Raw genomic sequence first — 15,169 nt, forward strand, 5'->3', positions numbered from 1 at the left:
CAGAACACACGTGATACTTGTCATTGCGTCATCACACAACTTCACTTAAATAAAGTGCATTGACAGAACACTATCCTACGTCATATTAACGCGCCGGGCTGAGAACTGAGCATGGGACACCTTGGAGGATTTTATTATCTCCACATTCTTGTATTAATAACCTGTCTAAATGTCTGTGGTAAGACTAGTATCTATATTATGCATGGCTAGGTATTCATATGCTGCACGTCTTGGTGTTTTGTTGTGGTTGTTGACGATGCACGGGAGCAAAACGGTTACAATGTAACAGCAGTTGCAACTGCTGTTACATTGTAACCGGTTTGTCATCATGTCAAACTATTACGTTCTATAATGTGTTTTTCTCAAATAATACATTGGTTTATTTAATTCCAATTGACTCAACTTCACGTGCCAGAGACTAGCTTTAAGAGCGTGCCTGAGTACTTGTTATAACAACGTGCACGAAAATATGAGAGGACTTCAATGAATGAACACTGATGAAGGGAAGTGACAGTGACGCTATACAATCGTTCAAACTGTTTAATTAATGGATGTTTCTCTGTCTCGCAATCAAATTAAATGAATGACCCTCTCTCTAAATGTGCTAAAGTGATACATTGTTTAATAAAACAAAAAGTGTTAAAAAGTTAAAGCTATAGCTTTAAGAGAGTATTTGCTACATTATTACCTTGCATGAAAATTAAATGTCTGTCTGTCTGTCTTGATGATCAAGACTATCATAGATGTATTTGATCGATTCTGACATTTGCAGATACGAAAGTGAAAGTCAGATTCGATAAAATACATCTGATAGTCTTGATCCAAGGCTTCTATCTATCTATCTATCTATCTATCTATCTATCTATCTATCTGATAGATTTGGGGCTAATACATTTGTGTTTGTTTATTTTAAACTAGATGTTTTAGGGCACTCTCTGCCAGCTGACCGGCAGTCCCACTTCAGATGTGACAGTGGGCAGTTTGTCCCTGGGCTCAGGGTGTGTGATGGAGAACCTGACTGCCAGGATGCTTCTGATGAGCTCCACTGTTGTGAGTATGAGTATACTGTCAACAATCAATCGATCTATCAATCTTATTGAATTGGCTGGTTGGGTGCCAAACACCAGTAGACACGTTCTGACCTGATTTCTGTAATCTCTGGATGAATTCCGGGCTTGCTGCCAGTCTTGCAGCTTACATTTTCTTTAATGGAATTCCCATCGGCAGTGACACAAACCATGATGCTTCACACATGCACTTTGTATAGTTAGTAAAGGCTGATCCATGCTTCATCAAGGGCTTGACAATATCAATATCATGATATACTAGATAGATATATTGTATTTTGGATATCGTAATATATAAAGGCTTCATTACAGTAAGGTGATGTCATTCTTTTAACTGACTGTTCTAGCTGTTCTATTATTTGCATTTTCCCACTTAGATATTATATAGGGGTATTACTGGTGATTATTTTATAAAGTAAATATTTTGTGAGTTCCTGGTAGGATAGAAAACCCAGCAGTACAAGGTGTACAGTGTACTGTGCCGCTACAGTGCAAGTGATACATTAATGGTACAGGAGCTATATATAATTTACAGACATGTCTAATTGGTCACACCGACTGGCGTGACCAATGATACCGTGATGGTGGCGCCTATAGACAGCTGTTGTGGTGCTGTTTCGGAGAACTCTGCTTTTGCCGTTCTCTTTATTGACAGATCTGATGAGTGGTGTAGCGGGCACAACTCCTATCGATCGATGTACAAACGGATGTTTAGCCCCTTAAACCCTATATACTTAGTTGACTTGGGACCCCCAGGTCTCTATACTACATCCGACCGCTATGATTTCCCTCTAGCCTAATTGTATTTACATTAGGCTATGTTCACGCTGCCAGCACAAATATATTTTTTGGCCTGTCCAGATTCTGAACAGCAAAAAACAAGCTGATTCAGCATGTGATGTCTCAGTCTGGACACTTGGGCCTGATTTAGTCCTACGTATCACTTACTGAAAATGGTTGATTTAAAAACGCATCTATTTCCGCTATCTTTGCAAAATTCACCATTTTGGCAATGTCTGAAATGAATACACACATCTGATCTGATCCCTTGCAAATAACAGTGTGATCAGTCAGTCCTAAAGATGGTATTCGAGAAAAAAATAAGATTTGCCAGCAATCAGAACATGTCATTTGTACTTTCACAGTACAAATGACATGGAGTACATGGAGTAGTTCACCCAAAAAATGACTTATTTTCTATCAATTGCACACCCCACAAAGCCTTGAATTCATGGATTTCTTTTTTGTTTTGTCGCATTCCTAAGCCAATAATTTGATTGCCGGCAGAAAGATGCTAATGTATCCGGTAGGAGACACAAAGTAGACTCTTTGTGTCTCCTACCGGAAATACACCGGGTCACCAAATTATAGGCTTAGGAATGCGACAAAAAACGAAACAAATCCATGAATTCAAGGCTTCATGGGGTGTGTAATTGATAGAAAATATGTTTTTTTTTGGGGTGAACTACTCCTTTAAAAGCTTCGCTACGCTCAAGACAAAACATTGCTCAACCTTAATAATAATATTAATAACATGAATGCCCGTCACATTTTTTTTTAATAGAATTCCTTCGCAATGAAATGGAACACAGAATACATTAGACCATTTCACACACAACTTAAATATTGTAAATGGGTCCATGTTGATTTCCTGTTGTGGTGTTTGTGGTGTGAACTCCATAGCTGACAGGAAATTAACTTAGAACCAGAATGTTCCATAGCAACGCAGTTCCACTGACATTCTCTATATCATTGATTCTCAAACTTTTAAACTTCAAGGACCCCCCATAACCCTGAGAGTGTACAAATGCAACCAAATTGACCTGTAAGGGTCCACTTGGTTCCATTTGTACACTCTCAGAGTTACTAGATCTGTATCTGTACCATTTGAACCCCCCACCAAGGAACCCTGAGGGTAATATTCAAATTTCCTTTTATAATGTGTGTGTTTTTTTCACTCTCTCAACCACTTCCGATTTACAAGCTCACAACGTGTCGTATGCTTGTAGATCGGCTATTTTAAATATCTTCGAAAGTATTGAAAGTTGTGAGATTTTTGGGACAATTTTGAAACATTCTGAATATTTTTGAAAGATTTCACCAATATTGATGTGCCCAAAATAGGGATGCCAGGTCGAAAGTGGTTAATGCTTTGTGTCTTAATGTTTGTTTTATGTGAGAACTTTGAATTGCCTTGTTGTTGAAATGTGCTCTTCAAATAAACTTTTAAACAGGCTTAATTGTTTACTGTAAATAATGAGTTTAATACTGCATTAATTTCTTGGCTCACTCATTCTGCCATGTTAAAGAATGCCTTTGTATAAGTTTTATAATCCGTCATTTAGGATCACAGTCCTGAATTCCGGAGTTATTTGTTTTCTACGGCCTGCTGTGCACAAGCAGCATGTCCCAGTACTGTCTGGTTTGTAATGTTTTTGGTTTGAATCCTGACTGGGTAAATCTGGTGAATAAGACATATACCCTGTGTCCTTGAGCTCAGCGGCCTTGTTGTTAAGAGTGTTCACCCTGAGGTCGGCGGTTCGATCCCTAGCCGAGTCCTACCAAAGACTATAGAAATGGGACCCAGTGCCTCCCTCCTTGGCACTCAGTCAGCATCCAGGGTTGGATTGAGGGTAAGGCCCTGTGACATACTAGCGTCATATCCATGTTGATGTACTCGTACAAGCTTGTTCCAGCGTCTCACGCTTCAGAAACAGGAGACGGGCTCTCCTGTTTCTGCAGACATGTAGGCGTACAGAGCCTTCATGGGTACATGGATTAAAGGTCTCAGTCGTCATGACTGATTTCATTCACTTGGATTCCATAGAGTCCGGCATGTCTTTCAGTTGGCTAACTCTTGGCTTTCTCTATAGCAGGGGTTGTCAACGTTTTTTTCAACGTCTTAGCTGTGAAAGAGATGAAGCAGGGACCCCCCACTACATACTGTATAAAGTTGTGTTGCAGATTACACTTTTTCATAGACTTGTTTGACAGTACTATCATTGTGTAACGTTTCATGTTAATGTGTATTTTCAGACAGTTAACCACTTAAACCCTCAATACTTACTTAGAAAACTTGTACTTGGGCTGCTCTTTTTCCCCCTACACCAAACCTCTTTGCAGAAAATAGCCAATCTACAAGCCCACACCGCCTTGCGCTGCGAGTTGTTGTGGGCTTATAGATCGTCTATTTTCGGCTAATGTTCCCCTCAGAAAAAAGGTTCCCATCACACAAACATTTGGTGGCCCCCCTGTAGTAACTCTGAGGACCCCCTAGGGGTCCCGGACCCCCTGTTGAAGACCCCCACTCTAAAGGATCATTTATATTTAGTGGGGCACCGATGTCGTGCAACGAAAATAGGCGATCTATAAGCTTGGCCTGTATAGTGTACGCATCATTGATCCTTTCTGTGTGTGTGTGTGTGTGTGTGTGTGTGTGTGCGCATTCTTGGGGGGTGGGAGGTGTAACTGTGTAAAAGCAGTGAGAAGGAACATGGGGAGAGGTCTACTGTAGGAAGAGGAGGAGATGAGTTTAAGTACTGCATGTACCACTGGCTGCTGTTTATCTGCATTACTCCTCAGGCAGACGCTAACAACCAAACTTGGGTTTTTATTTATAGTGGATATGGACAGGAAACGGGGAGAGAGAGAGATGGGGAGAGACATGAAGAAAAGTGTGTCGGGAACGGGACTCGAACCCGCGATGCGCTGTCAGGCTACATTGAGCCTAAGTTCTCGGAGGCCACAACCAAACCTTTTAACCCATTCAGACCTGAGGCCCATTCTACAAATGTCTTTTAAATCCTAACAGTTTTCTGAAAAACGTATGTTTCTATATCAGTGGTGCTCAAACATTGTCATGTCAAGGACCCCCAAAATTATATGTATTTGGCCACGGACCCCCAGAACAGAGGGAACATGGGTTAAGACGAAAACATCATGATTTTACATATTGTGCTAATTGTTTAGGAAATGGATAATATGGGGCGTCTTTCACGCTGTTTCATAGACAACAGCACAGTTGTGGTTGGCTGCCACTCTGCCTTGCCACAGCAGCAAAGTTGAACTTTTCTCACCCTTGCCTCACTGCTGTTTTGCTGGCTCCGCCTCCTGCCACAGCAGGAAAGACGTCATAGATCACTGGTTCTCAATATGGGTTCCGGGGACCGCCAGTGGTCCTTGAGAGAGTTCCAGGGGGACCCCAGATAAATGATTGATAGTTAGGAACCAAATGGACCATTATGGGTCCGTAACTAAGTGTAGAAATGGACCCATTTGTACACTCTCAGTGTGATAGATAGATAGATAATTTTATTTCTGTCCTGCACACAAAGTGCCCAACCCTCATGGGTTTATAAGACACCATTTTACACTTACAACATGTTTTACAATATATTCAGGTAATACATTCAATTACATCTCAGTGTTCTGTCATCTCTCCCAAGCTTGACAAATACAATCTGCCACAACAAAAGCTCCATTAACAAAACATATCTCAAGTTTTTCATAATCATCTAACTCAAGGAAATTTCCACAAATAGAAATTTCCACAAATAGAAGACATCTTACTAACAAATACCTCTCTTATATCATCATATTTAGAGCAATAAAACAAAAAGTGTACCTCACTTTCAATTTCACCAAGTTCACAAAACAAACAGTATCTCTCTTCCTCTGGAGTGGCATTAAACCTGCCAGTCTCCAGAGCTAATGGTAATGTTCCTGATACATCTTGATCACATGACTTCAGAGATGATGTGTATGTGGGAATTTGCATCATGATCCAAGGAATCCAGGGAAAGCCACCATGAGGCCAATTTGAAAGCTTTCTCAGAATGTGGAAGCTGGTGTGAATTCAGCATAAATGTTAATAAATTGACAGCAGCTGTGTTTTCCTCCCCAGCTCGTCTGCGATGTAAGAAGGATGAGTTTCCCTGTCACAACCGCCGCTGCGTCTCGCCCCGCCTCCTCTGCGACGGACTGGACCACTGCGGCGACGGCAGCGACGAGGCCTCCTGTCACAACTGCACCTCCTCCTCTTCGTTCTTCATCTCATGCGGACCCGACGGCGCCCCCTGCCTGCCCGGAGCCAAGCTGTGCGACGGGAGGCCGGACTGCCCCGACGGGCGAGACGAGGGCGGAGACTTGTGGTGTGCGGCGCACTCGACCGCGCCCCCGCCCCAGACTCCGTCCCCCTCATGTTTGGCCTCCGAGTTCCGGTGTGGCGACGGCCAGTGTGTCCCCAACTCCTGGAGATGTGACCACTCCTCTGACTGCTCTGATGGCAGCGATGAAGACGACTGTGGTGAGTTATGCAATATGGAAGAAAACAAACAAACAAACAAATGTATGGCTTACTACGATGGCTCCACCTATTGAGACCTGAAGCCGATTCTACAAATCAGTTTTCTGAAAAACTTATGTTGCTATATCAGTGGTGCTCAAACTTTTTCATGTCAAGGACCCCCAAAATGGTACGTATTTGGCCACGGACCCCCATCTCAAAATATTTTGTTCACGATTAAAAAAAAACAGCAGATCTACAAGCTCATAGCGCAGCACGAAGTGACACGCTATGAGCTTGTAGATCTGCTATTTAAAAAATATATGTTATTATTATTATTTTAGCCTTTCGCTACTGACAACATGAAAGGAAAGGGTTACACCTGTGTCTTCTGCAATTCTACTGCAGCAGGGACTGCTGTTATGTTTAGTTTGTTTAGTTTTTTTGTGGTGCTATGCTATCGGTAATCATGGCGCCGCATAGACTCTGTGGGTTATAATAATGCAAGCCATTTTCAATGGAAGCCAGCAACTCACTGCAACGTTTTGAGTTGTGAAATAGGGCATAGCAGTGGTGGCCATTTTGTGGTGCCACACCCCAAAAATGTTTTCCCATAGAGAATATTTATATAAATTATTTTAAGCCTGGAACCAAGCCATCCAGGCTCCTGGTGAATCATTCGTGACCATAAAACATTTGATTCTGTGTCAAAACCTATTTGAATATTCAATTATATTATGTACTATATATTTAATAAATACCCTTTTTTGTGATTTATTTATGAACAAAAAAGGGTTTCCAAAGAAGTACTGCTTGCCAAAAAGGTGTGAACTGCAGACTTGCATAGAAAATAATTCCAAGGCACTCCGTCTTATATATATATATAATATATATAGATGTATTTAGAGCAAGGCAACAAAATATGACCAAATGATTTATGGTCATGGTTCACTAGGAGCCTGGGTGGCTTGGTTCCAGCCTTAAAATGATTTATATAAATATTTTTGGAAATCTCTACGGGAAAAATGTATGGGTTTTCTATCTGTGGCACCACAAAATCACGCTAGCACTTTTCGGTTTTCAGTCAAATGTAACTATTAGCTTCCCATATCCACACCCACAATTATTTTGGCTCACATCAAAAACAAAATGTCTTTAGAAGAAATAATTGATTGTTGTTTGATCTGTTAGGCAGCAGAGGGCAGTAGAGGGCTGTTCACAATGTATGTTGATTGTGTAGTGGCTTCACAAGTACATTTTTCATGATCTGGCCATTAACCATCTGCTGGGAGAGGCTTTTATCCAAAGTGGTGTCCAGTACCTTGAGAGCATGCAATTTTAATACGAGTCGGAGTGGCCCTGGAACACATGATGCTGGAGATGTTTGTGTCATTAAGCCATTTAGACCTGTTACACCTATACGTTGTTATACCTTTCAAGCTGGGAACGCCTCTGTGACATTTCAGTTGTTGCTATATATCGCTGTTGTTGGGCAGAAACCTCTCATCTCCATAATCTAACTTTTTGTGTTTTTTTTTGTAAATGAACACCCTACTTGATCATACTACAGCGTCACCAAAAAGCATCAAAAGTAGCAGATCCATAAGCTTGCGACGCGTTTTGAGCTTGTAGATCTGCTACTTTTGAATTTAAGGTAACAGTTTTGGACATATGAGGTTATCCACCTGTAGCGATTTTCTTTCTCTAGGTCATTCAAAGTCTGGTCAGATGATGTGGATGAGGGAAGTTCATAGGAAAATACCAGGTGATGTCTCAGTTGTAGCAGCATAGAAGAAGAGCGGTCGGCCGGGAACACATTAAGTCTCAAACAAGCGTCCAAGGTTAACATGTTCTAATTTATTGAAAGACAGACAGTCATATATATACATACAAGTTCAATGTGGAACATCCCATTTGAGGCGGTCTCAAATGGACGGTTTAAACTGATTACAATCAAGGAAGCCTCTCTATATGTGTATTGTGATCAGGGGTGCAAAAGTTCATGGTTAGGTGGTTAGCGGAACACGCAGCATCTAAGGCCAACAGACATCCTGTCTGTTAAAGGACGACTTCACCACTTTTCAACATGTCTTCATATAATAGGTCCTCACTAATGCTCATGATAAAATGATACCATTTTTTTCTACTTGGTCTGTGTCTCATAGGAGGGCTGTGGACAGTCCAGAAACCTGTCTACCAGTGACATCATCGTTAGGCAGGATTTTTTTCCCCAAAAGGGTTACTCATTTTTTAAGGTAGCAGAATGTGCCGTGGTCATCTTCTTCTTGCACAAGCGCTAAAGCCTCAAGTGCGTTGCAGGGTGCAAATGGCCTCCCCGTTTATTTAGCTGGAAGATGAACATCTGGTCCTTGTAGATAACCGTGTTCTTCTGCAAACATGTTAACCTGACCCTGCCAGATGAGGCGGTATTGAGTAACCAGGTTCCTCAAATAAGCTGTGAAACAATGTGTGGAGCAAGCTTCTTGGATCTGGTAGCGTCAGGTTACAAACATGTCAATGTTTCTACACAAATTGCTCAACACTAATTGATTAGACTAAGATAAGAGAGGACGCGAACTTTCTGAAGTTCCCTAAACTCAGAGGACACGAACTTGGTGAAGTTCCCTAAATTTAGTACACTACTACGCTTACAATAAGAAAAGGTGCATGAACTTTCAGAGACATGTTAAAGGTTGACTAAGGTCACACGCATACAATATGATAACAGGTGTGTTACTCACACCCATTGTATAATATTCACTACACCACCCAACAGAGACGATGTATAGCAACATAGGTTTTTCAGAAAACGTAAGAATGTACAATTTTAGAAGGTGTTTTTAGAATCGGCTACAAAGGAATTGGAACCCTTAACCACTTGAACCCTAGCGTCCCTATTCTGCGGTGAGCGTGGGGTACCCCGCTCAGCAACAAAGAATATAGGGGTTAACTCTGGCTGAGATATTATTAGATATTCTGTATGATATTATGTAGATTCTACATTGGCCGCTAGATAGATCATAAAGTCACCGCCATATTGGTCTGGTCAACTTGCCATAACTCCAGTACAAAACATGCCAGAGTCATTTGCAGTTGTACCTGGAGATGTAACTTTTACTGCTATATACATAAGATATTTTGGTAATAAAACCCAACTTTTTAATATAACCTAATATAAAAAAATAATAGTATTTTATTAACAAAAAAAACCCGGAAAAGCATCTGTGTAATTTTTGATTTTAGCGTTTGCTATTTAAAAATAGCAGATCTACAAGCTCACCGTGTCACTTTGTTCTGTGCTGCGAGCTTGTACATCTGCTATTTTTGAACATCTTTGAAAGATCTAGAACTACTGATTTTAGAAGGCATTTTGTAGAATCGGCCTCAGGCCTTAATGGGAATTATCAGGATTTGAATTGTGATTAGACCTGATTCCATAGACATACACGTATTAGGACGCACAGCTTGCCTCTGCAAATGTGGTGGACGCGTTGGCAAAATCGCTCCAATGAACAGCAGCGGCCAATGATGTATCTACCTGTATACAACTACTGTAAGGTGTTGTTGCCATGTTAAATTTGAGCCAAGCAGGACATGGAACCCCTAACCCTATATGTAGTTTTCTCCAACATAAAGATCACTGCCGATCAGAACTTCATCGCTTGGAGCGGAGTTTGTTTCTGTACCACTCAGTCTGACGGCACGTGATATGCGATGCGCAAGTGACGTGCACACTAATGTAAACTCTTTTCTCACGTCTTGTCCTGCACAATCACACTCGCATTGTATTTTCTGTTGAATGGCAGTCTTATCGTGCTCTTGTTTCATGTTGATAATCATTCACATGAGGTGTGCAAACACTAAAGAATACATTCAGCAGTGCCCATTGTAGTCAAGAGAAAGTGCGGGGCATTAGGTAACTGGATACCGCGTCGAACATTCTGTTCTTCGCTGTGCTGTATCACTAGGTTTACTAATGTCTGGATTAATTGACCAGATATGCTGTCTCATCTGTTTTAATGGTGTCTGCATTAAACCACGTAACCACACCTGAACCCTAGCATTTTGGGCATTTTGGGCTCACAAAGTAACCACTGATCCACTGAACCACCCCAAACTACATAGTGCTGCTTTAATGAAGAATTGATACAAAAGGGTCCACTATTCTTCACTGGAGAATTTAGTTTTTTGGTCATATCTGCCATAGTCAATTGTCAGTTTACAAGCTTAAAGGCAAACACAAATGGAACTTTTATTCATATGTTCCAGTGTTCAATGCCAGATTAAAACAATTACATCATTAATCTAATTTATTTCATGACAATTAAAGGTCAACTAAAATGTCATGATCGTGACAGTCCAATGCACATTGCTATGTGCTTTGACTTATCAGTTTGACATGTGTGACACATTACGTCAGTTGTATTTGAACAAGGTGTGACTAGTGTTACACCTTAACCCCCTATTTAAGAAACGGGTGTGGAAAGGTGATGAAAGCAGCACCAAAGAAATGCCAAAGACGCTTCATAACAAAAGATGACGCAGTAGCCGACAGTGGATTTAAATTCACAGTCATTTAAATGCCATAGTCCAACATGTCTTTCTCTTTGCTTTCACTAAATGGTGATGTGTACTTGGATTTACAAGCTCACTTACAGATTTACACAGTGGTGGAAGAAGTACTCACATTTTGTACTCAAGTAAAAGTACCAATACCACAATGTAGAAATACTCTGTTACAAATAAAATTCCGGTATTCAAAATTTACTTGAGTAAAAGTACAAAAGTATTGTCATCTAAATATAGTTAAAGTACCAAAAGTAAAAGTACTCGTCGTAATGCAAAATGTCCCATTTTAGTCTAGATGGAAAGTGGGGTCCACACGCATAGGGTGGATTTTTTCCACTTCCTTGAAGTGTGTATTTTAAGATTCTGCCAGGTAACAGGCTGAAATAATGTCCCATGGGGTTACTTTTTAACCCTTTATTACACATAATCCTGAACACAAAAATGGAAGAAAAAGAAAAAACACAACTTTTGAAGGACACAGCCAGAGACGAAATAAAAAAATCCTATACAATTTGGACCCAAGGAATTAATGAAAGTGGTTATTATTAAGATTCAAGCACATCTTGGCTCTATTAGGCTACAGGACAAAAACAGCACCAAAAAAACGGAGCCGAACTGATCACATATATATTTCAGTTTTTACTAAATACTTTCTCTTACTAACTGCATTTTCTTAATCCTTGAAGTGTTTTTTTAAGATTCTGCCATGTACCAGACTGAGATAAGGTCCCACTGGTTCATTTTTAACCCTATATGAACACTTATCCTACCCAAAACCAAAGAGGGAAACATAGCAAATATTTGGAAGTATACAACATACAAATTAACACAATTTCCATACAATTTGGACTTAAAGAATTCATTCAAAATGGTATTATTAAGATGCAAGCATATCTCGACTATTTTAGGGCAAACATTTAAAAAAAAACTGAGCCAACAATATTCAGATTACCTATATTATCTATATTTGTCTTTTTACTAAATACTTGTGTGCCTCCCTGCATTCCCAGTAGGCTATGAAGGCTTACTTTGTGGGTCCTAGAATCTCCAAGAGAGAACTTTCAACTATCAGGCTCCTCTCCTGTGGAACCATCTTCGAGGACATTTTTAAGAACCACTACTGTTTAAACAAGCATTAGTGGAATGTCTTAGATTTTTAGTTTTTTGTGTTTTTGTTGTTTTTAAGCTGGGTGAGGCAGAAAACTGAATTGATAGTTGAAAGTTCTCTCTAGGTGGCGATTCTTGGAGCCACAAATTAAGTCTTCATAGCCTACTGGGGATGCAGGGATTCACACACGTGCGTACTCGCACTCACACGCACGCGCGCACACGCACGCGCGCACACACACACACACACACACACACACACACACACACACACACACACACACACACACACACACACACACACACACACACACACACACACACACACACACACACACACACACACACACACACACACACACACACACACACACACGTGCACACAACATTATTTCAGCTGGATACCAGCAGAATCTTTAAATACACACTCCAAGGATTTAGTAAAAAGACAAAATTAGATAAGTCCGCTGGCCTAGCGGTCCAGGCGCATACCATATATCGTCGGTGTCCAGCCGGGACCAGCTAACTCCATTTTCAGGTTTTTTTTTTTTTTTTCATAAATCAACGCTATTGAACCCCCTTTACATCTGTGTAAAAGGAAAAAAAAAATAACCAATGAAAAGTATTAAAAAGCGCCTCTGACGAAAACTCCCAACTCCATTGGATCCTCAAACTGTCCGTCAAAAACAAACAACTCCCCTCTCCTTTCATGCTCTCCACTGCTGCATGACGCAGCTAGCCAGAGAAGCTCTGCTCTGCGCTACGTAAGATAAACAATCAATAAACAATAAAAAAAAGATACAATAAATACTACAGATTTAAAAAAAAACGTAATTCAGACTTTTTTTTGGCCAATTGTCAGATATACATTTGGACAGTTTTCACTGTGTAATTTCAGCGTTAAACCAATATGCAGGATGTGACTGAATATCACTCATGTCAGACTGCATTCATGCTTTACCCTCCACCTTTAGCAGAGACTTTAAGTGAACAGTCATTTGCTCTCGGCTCTGGTCAACGTTTTGCGGGGTGGCAGAATTGTTTGTTGCATGATCCATGGATGTTTCCAATGCATGTGAAAATAAAAGTTGTTTAAGTACAGCATTCAGCTTGATCTATACTTAGTACATGAGGATGGCGCACACCATAAATAGCTGATCTCCAAGCTCACAATGCGTTGTGATGTGTTGTGAGCTTTGAGATTCATTGTCAGCTGTTCTTATCAATGATGGACAAAACCTCCTAACTCCACTCAATGATGGACAAAACCTCCGAACTCCACTTGAGCTGGATTTGGGTAAAGTGGTGATAATATAATGACACATGCAAGTATCTGATAATATATAAAGTCACAATACCAAGTTTGATGAGGCAGTATTGCTTTGTTTTAAAAATATAAGGTTTTCTTCATTTTCTGAAAAATTTATATTTTGTTTTTCATTTCCTGAACAATTACCATTTTGGAGTTAGCTGTTTCCGGCCGGACAGCAGAGATATGCTGGTAATCCAGTTTGACAGCGTGTCGCGGGTTCGACTCCCGACCCCGGCGACCTTTGCTGTATGACATCCCCCATCTCTCTCCCCATTTCCTGTCAGCCTACAATCCTATCAATAAAAGCATAAAAATAAAAATGAACCCTGTGGGACATTATTTTAATCTGGTACTAATGGCAGGATCTTAAAATGCACACTTCAAGGATGAAGAGGTGGCGGATTCCATACACCTACTGGTGGGGGTATTAGGGGTCAGCAACAATGACAAGGGACCACAGTACATGGGGACTTGGGAATTGATAAAACGACTAAACTAAGAAACAAATGATGTAAAGTCTCAAAAGTAATTGGTAAAAAAAAGAAAATTGGGCTACTGTGTATGATGTGCTTTTCTCACCATGACCACTCACTTAGGCTGCCGGTTCAGAAATTCATTACCAGATTCGGATTACTGTACTTCTTTGTTGTAGAGGACATTTTGTTTCACAGTCTTAACACAATGAAAAACTCAAAATAAGTACAATCTACAAGCTCACAACACGCTGAACAAGAGGTGTTGTGAGCTTGTAGATTGGCTATTTTCTGCAAATCTTCGCCCCCAGAACAGGGACGCTAGGGTTCATGTGTTAATAAAGAACAAGAAACCAGCACCCTCCAAGAACACAAATGTCTTACTAACCACTTGTTTTATTGGCACCATGCCTGCATCGACGTTTCAGTTACATCGCCTTCATTAGCAATCAACAATGGTTAATGGCAGGCAGTCATGCGACTTGAGTAGTTACAGCCTTCCCAACAAGCTAATAAGCAATAGAGTAATAGAGAAAGACGGGACTAATAACAGCGCCACGGCGTAAAGCAATGCTAGATTGTAGAATGCATCAGCTGTTTGGCTTTCTTTTCCTGGTACAGTAGGAATGCTTTTACTTTTATTGCTTTAACTAATATGACCATAGCAATCGTATCCTGTGAAATGTTTTGTCAGATCAGAACGAGTGTCTGGTGAACAATGGAGGCTGCTCCCATGTCTGCGTGGACCAGAAGCTGGGCTTTCTGTGTACCTGCCCCGGTGACATGCGCCTGATTGGGGACAGCCAGTGTGAAGGTGAGTGGCAGGCCATGCCTGATCAGCTGATAGACACCTCTAACCTACTAGGTAATTGTCAAAGGTGTTGGAAATACAGTTTTTACATGGCCTACAAAGTGAGCTCTTGGGACGCAGAACACATGTCCTTGACTGCATGTCCTTGTCACAATAGAACGATAGGTTTGAACTAGCCCCGTCAGTGACCTCCCCCTTCGCCATGGCTCTGAGACTCGGTGACATAGCATAGCATTGCCTTACAGAATAATTCTGTATGGAAATGCTATGGATTCAGGTTCAGGTATAGATTCACTAGGATCATGTTCAAATAATTTAAATACCTGTGATACTGAAACAGGCTAACGGCAGTGTTGGTGCACGGTCTCACACATGCATCAGAGTGGGAGCAAGGGGGTGGAGCGTCCAGTAGCGTTTTTACACAACGTTTTCAACTCATCTGAAGTGGGGTGTTCAACATCGGTGAACATTGACCGGGCATCAACCAACAGGAAAGCAGCGTCGGGGTTGACCCCACTTGGCAGGCATTTGATTGATTGATTGAAT

At 40.9% G+C, this 15,169-nt stretch overlaps 1 protein-coding gene across 3 annotated transcripts in view; it reads left to right on the forward strand.

The window, feature by feature from the left end:
- The first annotated feature begins 59 nt into the window (after window positions 1-59).
- Window positions 60-15,169, forward strand: part of LOC311051805 (low-density lipoprotein receptor-like) — an 83,653-nt gene continuing 68,543 nt past the window's right edge. For 2 of the 3 annotated variants that reach the window (XM_084066455.1, XM_084066456.1), the window contains exons 1-4: window positions 60-178; window positions 919-1,050; window positions 5,971-6,372; window positions 14,507-14,626. In XM_084066455.1, coding sequence (XP_083922581.1) covers window positions 112-178; window positions 919-1,050; window positions 5,971-6,372; window positions 14,507-14,626 — 721 coding nt within the window. In that variant the 5' untranslated portion in view covers window positions 60-111. The remainder of the gene's footprint in view (window positions 179-918; window positions 1,051-5,970; window positions 6,373-14,506; window positions 14,627-15,169) is intronic. The other variant, XM_084066457.1, reaches the window with a different exon arrangement.

This window comes from Gymnoscopelus microlampas (genome assembly GCF_963454915.1).
Source record: "Gymnoscopelus microlampas genome assembly, chromosome: 9".
NCBI lineage: Eukaryota > Metazoa > Chordata > Actinopteri > Myctophiformes > Myctophidae > Gymnoscopelus > Gymnoscopelus microlampas.